The 14,133-nt window shown below is 37.0% G+C and overlaps 2 protein-coding genes across 4 annotated transcripts in view; both read left to right on the forward strand.

The window, feature by feature from the left end:
* Positions 1-1,371: 1,371 nt before the first annotated feature.
* Positions 1,372-2,524, forward strand: saa (serum amyloid A). The gene is made up of 4 exons (XM_032520723.1): positions 1,372-1,521; positions 1,618-1,717; positions 1,857-1,995; positions 2,342-2,524. The coding sequence occupies exons 2-4, from the start codon at positions 1,630-1,632 to the stop codon at positions 2,478-2,480; spliced, it is 366 nt and encodes a 121-aa protein (XP_032376614.1). The 5' UTR covers positions 1,372-1,521; positions 1,618-1,629; the 3' UTR covers positions 2,481-2,524.
* Positions 2,525-4,441: 1,917 nt separating this feature from the next.
* apba2b (amyloid beta (A4) precursor protein-binding, family A, member 2b) overlaps positions 4,442-14,133 on the forward strand; it is a 66,144-nt gene continuing 56,452 nt past the window's right edge. For 2 of the 3 annotated variants that reach the window (XM_032508208.1, XM_032508315.1), the window contains exon 1: positions 4,442-4,696. The gene's annotated coding sequence lies outside the window, so the exon portion shown is untranslated. The remainder of the gene's footprint in view (positions 4,697-14,133) is intronic. The other variant, XM_032508249.1, reaches the window with a different exon arrangement.

The following is a 14,133-nucleotide window of genomic DNA, read 5'->3' on the forward strand; positions in this document are numbered from 1 at the left end:
TAAAAGAATAAAGAAATATAAAACTAATTAACAACCTTCACTCTAATCAATAAACAGCAAAGTGCAGGTTTGTAAAAAGTGATTTTTTAGTTTAAGTATAAATGATAAGTAAACAAAACACCAATGACCTTTTGATCAGGGACTCATGATATGTAGCAAGAAAAAATATCCATAAAAAACAATACATTGTTTGCATTAAGCCTTGTAAGGTCTCACGAGAGAAATACATCAGTTACGCATTTGTATTTTGACAAAATTATCTTATATTATTGAATTTACATACCAATGAATTATGTATGTGTTGTCAAATGTTTAGAAAAATGTTGATGTTAAATACATTGAAATTGCAGTTGTGTTGTGAGTCGGATTCTGTCATGTGTAAGAAATTAGGGAAACTACAATCCTTAAATATGATGTCGTTCCATGCTATAACATTACTTTATTATCATCAGAGAAACATAACAGCAGAAATTTGTCTAGTTTCTAGAGTTTCTAAGGTGTTACTGTTGATTGATTTAGTTTTTCTATATATTCTTTTTTCTACTCATTTTGGCTTTAGCTGCACCAGCCTTTCTTTCTTTTCTTTTTCTTTTTTTTTTACAAAAAGCTTTACTGAAGTTTTTTACAAATTACATGTTATGACATACATTAGAGAGCAAAAAAGATAAAACCTTTCTTTCCAGGACCTGTGATCTGATTCTGGTCCATCAGTAACAGCTTACTACTGCCACCTATTGCTTTGGAGGTACAGCGCAGCACAAATATTTCAAAACACAGCAAAAAGGAACTACATTGTAATTTTTGTTGTTGTTAGTAATTAAGTGCCAAAAACTATACATTTTTTAATGAAAACATATCCTTGTTTTACCCTTATTAATTGTAATACAATGTTTAAGATAGTGTATGGATCACACAGATTAATGAAAAGTGGCAAATTAATCAGCCTTATGGAAGGTGGAGGATGATAAAACATTGTCAGATGATAAAAAAAAAACAAATTAAAAAAACAGGAAAAAGAACAATCCGTATAGAATTTACATAAATCGGCCTGGACAACATAATGTGTAATAATCTGAAATCTAACAACAACAAAAAAACATAAACTGGCCCTCAATAATAAAGTCTGTTTAGTGTCTAGTACTCCAGAGATCATGCATACACAACAGCAACATAGGCAAGAACTACAGTAGTGACAACAAACAGCAAACACAGTAATAATTTTTGGTCACAAATGTTCTATATTTACATTTAACAACATAACCACAAACAATCAAGAAACACTCACTGTAGAAAGTTGGAGGCCTTTGCTGTGCTATTGCACAACTAGGGAATATCCTCAGTGTGTTTGCCTGCTATTTCTGATCTCTAACCTTTACTCAAATGGACGGGAATTTCCATCATTGAGAAATCCTACAACCCAGCAGAATATAAGTAGAGTCATATCAGTAGAATCCTCACTGATAAGATACTCCACAATCTGTTAAGACTTATTCTAGGCCTGCACTCTGAAGTAGCTTTAAAGTAAGTTTGGAAGACCTGAAAAGTATGTATATAATATGTAAATACTTTTTGGTTTAATGATGAACTATATGTAATTTATTTTTGTTTTCCTTTTAGACATCTGTAACCATGAAGTTGATTCTAGCAGGAATTGTTTTAATTTTAATTGTGGAAACCAATGCCCAGTGGTACAACTTTGCTCGTGAAGCCTTTCAAGGTGAGAAACATGAGCTTTTTAATATCTCAATAAGTCATATATCCAGGATTACATGTTGTGTAATGGCAATGACATGTTTGTATGTTTTATTTAAATTATCGTATACATTTTACTAAATCCTGTCTGTTGTCCTGATCAGGAGCTGGAGATATGCGGCGAGCATACAAGGATATGAAGGAAGCCAACTGGATAGGCGCAGACAAGTACTTTCATGCCAGAGGAAACAGAGATGCTGCCAGCAGAGGACCAGGAGGGGAATGGGCAGCTGAGGTTATCAGGTGAGAAGCAAAGAGTAGGAAAGCATTATCTGCATTTACATTGTTGGCTGTTGAATATTAGTTTTTTTTCTCAACAAGACATTATTGTTACTAAAGCTGCAGATGGATGTAGGAGAAATTTGGACACCGACATACAAATTGAGAAATCTAAATGTGAATTACATTTATTCAACCTTTATTTTTGGAGGTCATTCCCACAGCCTTGCTTTTACTGAAATTGTTTTGTATCCTTCATGTATTGATCATTAATTTGATATGTTTTGCCCCTCTAATCTTAAGGGTTTCCTGTGTTGGGCCTTTGGGTTTTGTCATCTGCTGATATTGATTGTCTATTTTCTCATTTCAGTAATGCCAGAGAGTGGACGCAGGAAATAACTGGTCGTGGTGCTGAAGACTCTGCTGCTGATCAAAAGGCAAATGAGCATGGGCGCAGTGGAAAAGATCCCAACGTTTACAGGCCACCGGGACTTCCTGACAAGTATTAGTTTGAAAGCCATCAACTATTGATAATAAAACTACTAAAATAAATGTATACTGTTGGAGTTATTGACAATACAGCTACAGTATACAGTGTTTTACACTGTCTATTGTAAACACACATTTAAAAGAGACGCTTTCTTTGGTCACATAGCCAACTTTTACCCTGTAAACTGTTCTGTTGTGTTTGTTGTTACCATACACTTCTGAGCCATGCACTTCTGGCTTCTCTTGCCTTTTGAACTAGCCATCATTAGCCTACTGAAAGAAGGTAAAAAAGACAAAGAAAGTTACTGAATGATGACTCAACAAACAATGCAGCAGTGACAACATTATTTGACACTGGACAGTGATAAAACAACAAAATTATTCAATGATAATTAGAAAATAATTATCAATGATCATATTTTTTGAGCAAACCCCAAATTATAGACATGTACAGAATGGCCCCAATATATTGTCAAATGGTGGGCTGTGTATCACTAATACAATTGGCTGCTACCCTTTTTTGTTCTAGTAATTTTAACTTTCCTGCAATCAAAAATCTATCATTTGTACATTTTAGCACACATGACTTGATTGCCAGGTCATTTTTGGAAAATGAGAGAGAACTAATTCTTTAATGTTGCCTTACAGAGGGATTATGTCTGGTTCTCTGAGACATTTGTGAATTTAATGTGTCAGATTTCATCCCTGTCCATCTGTGATTGTGCTATTGGTGCTCAATTTAGCTGTAATGTTAAGACATGGCCACAAAGTGGCAATGCTGTCCTGCTGTCCCTAACGTCCTCGCAATTTCATCAATGGCCTTACGTTAATTTAAATAACAATCAAAGTAACATTTTCATCTCATTGATATCACAATAAAGCCCAAAGCTGATCCATTGTGGTTTATACAGTTTGTAACATCATATAATGAATGTGATTACAATTAACCTCCAGAATGGAACAAAACACATTTCATACTGCACTATAAAATATATATTTCAGCACTTTGCACATCATATAATTAAATTACATTTACCTATATTGTAACTGAGAAATGTGAGCTGGATATCTCAAAGCCTGCTAGATAACACACTACTCACAGAAGTGAGTAGGTCGGTGTTGTTGTTTTTTTTGTAACTTTTAATGAACTGACCCTTTAAAAAATCCTAGAGATAACAAGCTTGCTACATGGTTTAAAGACATCCAAATTCTTCAAATACTTTCAAAGTTACAGCAATGACAAAGATGTCAATAAAGCACAGTTTGACTGGGTTCACACCCTCCTGAGAATTGTTCTAATCAGGCAAAAAGGCTCTCATAGACGATGAAATGGAGAATTTCGGACTTGGGGCTTAGCTTATTTAAAAAAACATCCCACCTTTGAACCCATGTAACAAGTTAGACCACTTGTTTTCAGGTCAAGATGGTAGCAGGAGGTGACATAAGTATAGTTAAAATGGTCTATTAATGTTTTTTTTAAAGAATTTGGAGATTAGTCACTTCCGGCTACAATCTTTGTTTGGTGTAGCTAGCTAAGTGCTTGGATAACCTTAGCTAGCTAAGTGGCGGGATTGCTTAGTAAAAATAAATCTTTTTTTTTTTTTTTCATCTTTGAGGAATCTAGAACAGTTTTTAACAAAGCGGTGAGTTTTGTAAAATAACTCGGGGGATTTCTCAAAAGTTTGGCATGTAGTTAGCATATATCTTAAATGCATGGCGTTAATGTTGGCAAATGGTAGCAACTTAAGCTACGGTAGTTCGCTAGCTAGCTCATGTTAATCATGCTAACATATCTAAACATTTATGCAGCACTACATTTTATATGGTGATACTATGTCTTGTGTTGATTTATAGTGTCAAATAACGTTAAGTGCAGGAAAAAAGTACAGTAGCTAGCGTTGTTTCGAAATTATTATGTATTTATTATAAGACAGTGGTGGTCCCAGTTATATTTGAGGTGAAATGGATGAGGTAACGGATTACTCTGTCCAAGTAACGGTCGAGTTTACGCTGCTTGGGTGGGGTAGCTGGCTCTTGTGCAGGCGTTGAAGTCACCGACCAGACAACTGCAGTGGGCTCGTTTTATTTTATACTCGTTCCGGGGCGCCGCTGTCGGGCACTGTGCTCCGTACGCTTTCTGTCGGTGAAACACACACTGAGTAATGCGCGACCAGCCAGCACCATCCTTCACAAATCCCAAAAGGAGTCAACTTGATCAATATATGATATTCTTCAGGTAAGACATATTTCTATTTTATTAATAATCCTTAAACATCGATGAACCGCGCTCTGTCAGCGAGGCTACAGTTATTCTCCAAGGCATCCGGAGGAACAGTGGGTGGATGCTGATCTGCTCAGCCTGTGGATTTGTCCTCCGCATCAGTGTTAACAACAGGGCGATGAGCTTTGACCGAAAACGGTTCTTGTTTTGAAAGTGTTCCATATAGCCTTATTTAGACAGTATGAATTTCAGTGAAACTCAAGTTAAAAAGATTAGAGCTGTAAGGTCTGTACACAACTATTGCTACAATTATCGGTGATTCATCCATGCGTAGCCTATGCTATACGCCTAAAATGATCGGTTGTAGTTATATTGCTATAGGCCTTTAGTGTCTCATGAGATGGGGAAGGTCATTCATTTTTAGATGTCTTTAATAGTCCAATTTCTTTCCTGCATCATTTTATAAACGACACCTCAGGCATGTGCAGAGTTGTCTTTGTGTGAATGACAGATTGAACCCCTGTTGTATACTCATTTTCTTTAATGTATACCTTATTACCGCACACTTGTCTAACATTTAAATGACATATCCAGTTCCTCCCATCCATTGTGCTACTTTAAAGATTGAAGTTAGGAACTGTATGAGGTACGCTACACTCTGCATCAAAGTCCACCACATTACGTTTAGCTTGAGAGCTAAACGTTGTGTAATGCTTGTAAGTATCTTGAATCTGATATTTGGTGGAGAAATTGTGTCATTTAGTGCCTGCTGTGTACCACTCTGTGCCAGTTCTGGCCACAGGGGAGGGCAGTTGCTGACAGGCGTTGTTTAGCTGTTCATTGTTCAGAGGAAGCAGGGGACCGACTCACAAGGTCTGCTTTACACTAAAATTATATAATAAGTTAAATGGATAGTAGGTTGCCTGGATAGAGGTGGACAACCTATGTGCATATGAATAAAACATTAGCAATCACAAAGCATGTAGCCAATAAAAAAGACAATCACTCACATCATATCCTTTTTATAATACGTATTCTAATCTGAATGTATGTATTGTTAATAGTGTGTAGACAGGGATATTGTTGACATGTTGTGTGACACCTAGAGGTAAGCTGTTAAATTGTGTAAAGATTTCTGTAGAACTGATGCAAACAAAGAGTTAAACAGTGGGACAGAATAAAGATGGAAGAAAGGGTTTGCACAGTGGGGACTAAAGAACTGATACTGTAGACAGAGAGGGAGCAAATGGTTGTGTTGCAGCTGATGAAGAGGGTGATGACCAGTGCTATAGATGAGAGTAATGCATGGCTATTAGTAAAGTAAGGGGCCCCTGGAGAGCCATGATGGAAACCTATAATGCCTTGCAGGAGACAACCAGCATGTTAAATTGTGTTGTGGGGATGCTAAGCTTTCTTTTCCAACCTTTTCCTCAAGATCTGTGCTCACTACCTCTGTGCTGTCCTTTTTTCACTCCCCTACTTTGTCTCACCAACTCCGTAGCCTGGTTTAGTTTTCTGCATAGCACCTGCACTAAAGGACAAACACTCTCCCTGCAGCCTGCTGGGATCTTATCTGTGCTGCAGCCAGAGGATACTAAATTGGACTCCAGAGGAGGAAACAGAATAGGGGTAACAGCTGCCAGCCCTGCTGTACAAATTATGAAAGATAATTACTATAAGGCAAATTATTTAATTACATTTCCAATCAAGACTATTGATCTTATTGCACTTGTTACGAGGGTCGGCTAAACAATTCAGCTGCCTTAGCATTGTGGATGGCAGTGCCACAAGGAAATTGGTGATTGTATAATATCTTCTTAAAAGCTTGGCTCTGCAAGCTATGGATTTCACATACCAAACATTTATGTTCTCTACTGTGTTCATAACATCAGTGTGGGCGTTGGTACAATCACAGACAAGTATGCCCTTTGGCAAAAACAAAAGATTCTGAGATAATGAAACCCATAGATGGCCACAGGGTGGGTGTTGATTTTCATGTTGCATACAACTGTCAGAAAGGCAATTGAAACAATGATTTATGATGAGCCTTGTAATATTATGGGTGCTGCAGTGTCGTTACAAACAACTGTATTTCTGTTGAAGAACTTTGTTCTATGTGATCAATTAGAGCAAGCACATTTCTGTTTAACACAGGATTAAACATGTAGGATGGGCTGTAAATCACACTGATGTTGTGTATTAACTAGTAAACAGGCATGATGAGGAATTACAGATGAGGGGGCTAGGTATATTTTACACTTTAGAGCTTGTAGGTTAATGCGCTAGAAATTAATTTTACGTGAATGTAATTTTTTCCCGGTTTTATTTAGAGTAATTTACATTTAAAACAAAGAAACTGACCAAATGTTATGTTTTGATTTTGAACTACTGTATGGGTGCATCGGATTACTATGGTCCTTAATGATGAAAATATTAATTGTTAACTATTATTCAATTAATTATTTCCCATTTCAAATTTTAGATTATCATAAAAGCCTATTACCATATGCCAGAGCCGAGATATCGTTGAAGTGCTTGTTTAATCACACAAACACTCAAACATTGTTTAATTAGAAAGAAGCAGCAAAATGTGAGGACACAGGATACTTTAAAACCAGTAAATCTTTGGCATTTTATTCTTGATACATGACTAAAACAATTAAATTATCAAAAATGTCCATTAATTTTCTATTGTCCAACTAATCTACTCTTTAAGCACTATTTTGGACTTCATCAGAGATCATCGTAGTTTTTATGTGAATGTAGGGTGCATAGAAATACTCCTCAGGAAATACTAGGGCTGTAGTGAATACCATTTTTTGAGCTTTTGTTCTTTTCAACAGCTAATAATCGAAGGTTCTGTGGCAGCGGCGGGGAAAACATTTCCGACCGCACTTGAAGGCAACTTTGGAAAAAATAAAAAAAATAAAAGGCGACCAAGCGAGTGATGAAGCTACTGCTTAGTTATTGCAGGACAAATTCATAAAACTTTATCAAATCGCCTGAAAACGACACCAGGCTGCTACAGTATAACCATACAGACCTCTACAAACATCAGACTGCTCGCTTGTAACTCAACATTTCTCCATTCTTGGCTGAGATGAACGACATAGCGCCGCATTAATTAGGAAGCGGCTAGCGGACATTTGACAAGCAGATTATGCCCAAAAAACACCACAGGGAATTTCAGCTTGCAAGCATGAAAAAAAATTAAGAATATTCAAAACCCAGAATTGAAAATTGAATATCTACCCATCAAATCTATTTTCGAATATTTAGATCCAGCCCTAGGAAATATTCCTATTCCACTAAGACCACCATGGCTACTGTCATATTGTCCTATGAGTTGTTCCATAATTCACTGTCTGTGGAGGATTTATCTGCAGATGACATCATCACCTCAGTCAGTCTTTCTGCAGCTCAGCTTCACAAACCAACACAGAGCTGTACAATATTATAGAAATCTTGTCTTTCTTTATTTTCTTTACACTTCCCTCTTATACAAAGTTCTTACATTCCCATACAGGATTATTTACAGAAATCAACCTGATTGTCAATTGCCCTGGCTTTGGTGACTCAGATCTGGGTCCAAATGCAGATAAGTTACTACTACTACTACAAATTTAGAGGATTGTGCACCCTTGGCAGAGGGATGTGCTATTTGAATGCTTTCTAGCTTTATGATGCAGTCAGCCATATGAAGCTTAATTCAGAGGAAATCCTAGGCAGAAACGTTGTAACAGCCAGCTAGAATGGTCAATAGCGATGCATTTAGAGCTGACAGATGCATTTCACCTCTACATGTACGGATTGAAAATATGCTGAACCTTTCAATACATACTGGTTGTGTTTCATAAGGTAATTTAAATAGCTGTAACCTAATATATACAGAGTATGTACTTCATCAGCTTCCACTGCACAGCTTTGCTGGCTGTACCGTTTTCAACTTTAATCTTCTGGTTTTCAGCTTGCCAGCAGCAGTTTTGTTTTTCCTTTTACCTCAGGGTTTATAGACTAATCACAGTTCACTGTTCATCACAAGAGGAAACGGTTTTCTGGTTCACTCGTATGCTGGATTACAGCTAGGACTGGATGATTATGGCCAAAATGATAATCACGATTACTTTGATCAATATTGTGATCACGATTATTAACACCATTATTTGTTGATTTTAACCAAAACCAATTATGCTACATTCTTCTTATGTTGAAGTTGTATGTTGTATAGACATACAGCCTCAACACATGTAAATGAAAATTAGCTATCTGAAATAAATAGCATAGGATATATATATATATATATATATATATATATATATATATATATATATATATATATATATTTTTTTTTTTTTAAATGTATCTCTGTGAAAGCTCCTTCACTTGTTTTCAACAATAACTGATTAAAAGAGCTAGGGTGAGAAGGGAGTGCGATGGACGTACTCACAGAGTGACGGCTGACTCATTATGAATGGGTCCAGCACGGGTCAAATGGTGTGTCAGCGGAGTTACATACGTCGTGTATTTGAAATGTCTGTATCGTCACTGCGCTGCATTTTTATGAACTATGATATTCTTGCCATGGGTCACATCTCTGGCCCAGGTCCAGCAGGCTCCGTCTCACACGCTATTACTCTACAAACTGAAGTAAGTCGCATTCAGTAACTTCTTCTGTGTTTTTTGCCGCCACGGCCATGATAGCAGAGTTACCAGCGGAAACACTCGTACAAATACAGGTTTGCCTGTCATGCTTAACAATAAACAGCTGTTTTCATAACAATTAAAACTGTGGACAAATGTCAGCAGTGTGGAGCAGCCCCGCTGTGTGGCTGGGCTGCGCTGAGAGTAAGAGGAGAGATCCAACACAGGCACGGCTTTAGAGAAGAAATGGGTCATGTAACGCAAAATTAAACCATATCCATATAAACAACAATGCTTTGTTTGTGGAGATGCGAGGACATAAGGTGCACCAGTGCGACCTTGAAGAAAAATATTACTTGCGCCCTAGAGCCCTGTGAGCTAACAGACACTAACTAGCACTGGTCACCGCTGTTGTCTGAAAAACAAAACAGATGGGACAAAATGTACTAGTAAACTGGTAAACCTTGAGACCGACGTATAACCGACTGCTTTCTGTTTCATTTTCCTTACGTTACTCTATCCTCTGTGACGGTCTACATCTAGAAACTAAACTGCGCGGTGCAGGGAACAACTCTGACGGCACATGATCAGACAGTGGTTTACGGAGCGGTAGATTGGCTTTGCAAAAATACCCGAAGCGTTCTATGTAATGACGCATTTAAAATATCGCTCAATCAGGCAAATTTGATCGTGGAAAGACAAAATTGTGATCCTGATTAAAATTTGATTAATTGTGCAGCCCTAATTACAGCAATAAAACTTATTCAGAGTTGCAAAGTGACCCACCATCACTTATTACACAATGATGTTACTCTTAAGAACCATCCACATTACATAAATCAATTTGACATTCATCTACAAAGTTGGCCTTTTGTGTTCACATTTGTATTCAATAATCATGGCACATTCTATGAATGTGATACTGGATTAAATCATATTTTGTAAGCTTGATTTTACAATCTGACGCAGATGTTGTTTTTATGGTTGTGTCTCTGGGTGATAACTGATCAAGGATATAATTTGCCATACAATAACAGAACAACAGACCAGGCAGTATAACATTAACAGTCAGTTGTCTCTAAATAAAGCATTAATGTCCTGAAGGAGTTGGGTCAGCCCTTGTTGTCCAGCTCTTGACATTGTTTTAGTATCACACACATGAATATGACAGCCATATCAGTGTTGTTTTGACAGTGCTGTCTTATTCAATTTCAGCTTTTATTTGAAAGTTTGATCTGTGTTTCTGCCTCTGTCATGCTTTGATTCCGTAAAACCTCACTAGACTACTTTTATCAGGAGACAAAGCTATCGCCTATAGTTTTCATCTACTGGATACTATCGATCGGAAGTGAAAGGCCAAGCGTTATTGTCACAGTGTTGACTTTTGGCTCAGGGGAATAACATGCTACTTTTGCTCTTTACTAACAGGGAAAGGAAACGTACAGAAATCCAGGTTACATTGTGGGTTATGTAAGGTCAAAGAACGCACTGTTTCAACATTTGTTTCATTGTTTGTAACAGCAAAATGTGAGCCAGTCTCTGGATAGTGTGCAATGTCACTTTCAAAGGCGAAGATTAAGGGAAAGATAATCTCCTCTGTGTCAGTGATAAAGTTGCAACCTAACTTCCACAGCAGCTGTCTTTGCTCTGTCATATTTCTTTTTCGATTTTCCTCTCTCATTGTCAACAACGGCTCTCTGTCCTGCTGCAAAATCCGTTAAGGTTTGAAAAGGTGGTCTCCAGAATACATCAAACACCTTGCTCCTTTGACATTCTCCAGCACATCAGTGACCTGCACCTTCAAGTAATCAATACTGAAGCAGTGCCGCGTTGAGGCATGAAGAGGTTTGACACTATACTGAGTCAAGTGTGAAGGCCAAGGCCCCATTATCTCTAGCCCATGGTCCTCGAAACATACAGGTAGTTCACTAAATCTTTTTTGACTGTCCCCCTACTAAACAAACAGAATATTATCGTCACTGCTACACTGGCCACAGTTTCATAATGAAACCGAAAACATTTGTACACTTTACTAATAATAATAATAATAACATTAAAGATCTCTCGTGTGTGTGTTTTGTGCCAATGCTTCAGTAAAGTTCAGTCAGTCACGCCACCCCAAATAAACACCAACGAAGACGCCTCCACCACGCTGTGCGCTCACACACAGGTCATAACACCAAATGTATTATTTATATTTATTTATTGTACTGTTTTATCAATGTTAAAGTGTATTGAAGGAAAGAAAAGAGTGAATATAGAAAGTTATTCCAAACTTTTGAACGTTGGTGTATTTCTCTTTTTAGCATGTCAATGCGGAATTATGGTATTATACTACGTGAAGAATGTGTTCTTTCAAGCCATTCCCTACTTAAATGTATGAATAATGAGTCTGTGAATATTAAAGTTTAAACTACACTTTCCAAGTACGGTGGTGTCCCCTAGAATCATTGAGGTGATGCTTGCACATCATTTTACCTCTCCTTTATGGCATTTGCATGTAAATGAGTCCAAATCAGTTTCACACTGACAAAATCAGGTCACATTGGGAGGAAAGCAAAATGGTTAAGAAAGAAAGTGAGTGAGAGAGAGAATGAAAGAAACTCTTCTCCCACAGTGCTTGGTGAAAGAGAAACCCATTCATAGCTGCATTAATCATGGGTGTCACTAAAGAATCGCTCTAAGGTGACACCCAGAGAGAGAGAGAGAGAGAGAGAGAGAGAGAGAGAGAGCATTGAAAATAATCTTATTTGTTAACTGGATCCATATGAATCAGTCGGCTTTCCCTTCAAAGTTGTGTCCTATGTGAGCTAGCTCTATACATTTTATATAATTTAAACATCTGACTCTAGTGAGGTTCAGCTTTGAACATTTATTTATTAACCCAATTTCACAACCTGTAGCTATATTTCAAAAATGAGATGAGTAGCATATTAATGTTAAGTAAGTATGCCACCATCTAGTCTCTGAGTTTCTTTTCTGATAACAACGTCTTCTGGTAATTTACTCAGACTGTAGAAAGCTCCTTCGAAACCCACAGAAGACATTATACAACTGTGGAGTAGTACTCCTTGTGACAATTAAAATAATATTTTATTTCAAATTTATTTCTAATTATGTGTGTGTGTGTGTGTATATATATATATATATATATATATATATATATATATATATATATATATATAGTATGATTATAATAATTATTTCTAAAGATAAAAAAGTGAAAAGATTATTTAGCTTCAGAGCTTACTTGAGTATTTTATCAGTATGAAACATGGAACCGATCTAAAATGGAACCCAACTCTAATATTGATGTTTGTGTAACAAGACAACAGGGTGCAAGAACATGAAAAATATAAAGCATAAATATAGCTGCAAGCAGCAGTCCAGGGCACCGAGGCGGTGTGTTTCAACCAAAATAGATCTCAGATACAGAGAGGACATTCCAGTACTGGGAGTACAAAGTGCAGGATGTGGGCCAGGTGTTGTTGACATGATCATGCAGCGCAGAGACATGCACATTATAGTATTTACTGATAAATGTAATGGGGAGTTTGAAGTTCAATCAAATTATCTTGATGTGTTATTCACCAAGGCTTTCCTTTCACCTAACAGCCATTTCTGCTCTCACCTACTTTCTCAAAATGAGTCCATTATGTTTCAGGACAGACCGAGCAGGCGTTAGTTCTTAATCCTTGATCTTTACTGTTTCATTTGCAATTTACAATTGAAGCCGTTTTGTTGACGTTTTAATCAATGAGGTACATAGTGATTTTCCAACATAAGGGTTTTTAAAGAGGCATTTTGTTTACTCTAACTTTTCATCATTAGTTTGGCTTTTATGGAGTTTATGTCTTCTGAAAACTTGTCATATCAGTGTGCATGTACATATTTGCAGGCCCTTCACAGGTACCAAATTTGAGATGGCAACTATTGTCAATTTCCTCCAGATTTTGCCTTTTTATGTTGATTTTGAAATGTATGCATACAAAAGATGAAGATACAGTCCTTCACTATGCATAGTACCTACAGTAATTAGAAAACCTGGAGTTTCAGAAGATTTAACCTAATTCGCAAATTGTCATTATTAGTTTCTTAGGATTGATTTGTGGGTTAGTGCTAGCGTGTTTATGCATGACCTAAACATACCCATTTTACCAACCCGCCTGCTGCGTTGTGTCATAACAGGAGTCCTCTCCCTTGGTATGCTGTCACTTATGTCATTACTTAGACTTAAGATGTATTCAACAAGCCAGCTAATTAGCTATTGTTTTTGTTTGAGAAGCAGCGTGGCATTAGTATTTAGATGTGCAGAGAGCCTCACCTCCTGCACTCATTGTTGGGATGTGCAGACAAATTCACATCTGGTGAATTTCTCAAAAGAAACACTGTCTATAAAGGTAAATGTATTTCCACATAAAAAGCAGCCTGCTCTTATTCAAGCATGGCTAATTTAAATCAGGCTGAATCTTGAATTGCTTTGGAGTGCCTACCAACCTCTGGGCCATTATTCCTATAGCCAGACAATGTTTGTTGATTGACAGCACATGATTGTTTATCATTTGTATGATAAAGCCAATGGAGAGCAATCCGATGGTGATTTGATCTACAGTGTTAAAGGAGCAGGGAAAGATGGGGACCATGCAGATAAAAGAATTTGAGCAAAAAAGAGAAAACAAATATTTAATTCTATAACTTTTTCTTTAAAATTCGGGCCAAATTTAGTATACAAATTATCAGCATCTGCATGCTATTAGAATGTCTTCAGTTCCTCTGCTGAGGGGTCAAGTTTTTGGTTGAATGAACACCTT

The sequence above is a fragment of the Etheostoma spectabile genome, chromosome 1 (assembly GCF_008692095.1).
Source record: "Etheostoma spectabile isolate EspeVRDwgs_2016 chromosome 1, UIUC_Espe_1.0, whole genome shotgun sequence".
In the NCBI taxonomy this organism is placed as follows: domain Eukaryota; kingdom Metazoa; phylum Chordata; class Actinopteri; order Perciformes; family Percidae; genus Etheostoma; species Etheostoma spectabile.

Bases quoted from the DNA above. Each gene is read 5' to 3' on its own strand.
- saa (XM_032520723.1), top strand. From the start codon at position 1,630: ATGAAGTTGATTCTAGCAGGAATTGTTTTAATTTTAATTGTGGAAACC. The intron at 1,718-1,856 runs GTGAGAAACATG...TGTCCTGATCAG, and splicing joins TGCTCGTGAAGCCTTTCAAG to GAGCTGGAGATATGCGGCGA. The intron at 1,996-2,341 runs GTGAGAAGCAAA...TTCTCATTTCAG, and splicing joins TGGGCAGCTGAGGTTATCAG to TAATGCCAGAGAGTGGACGC.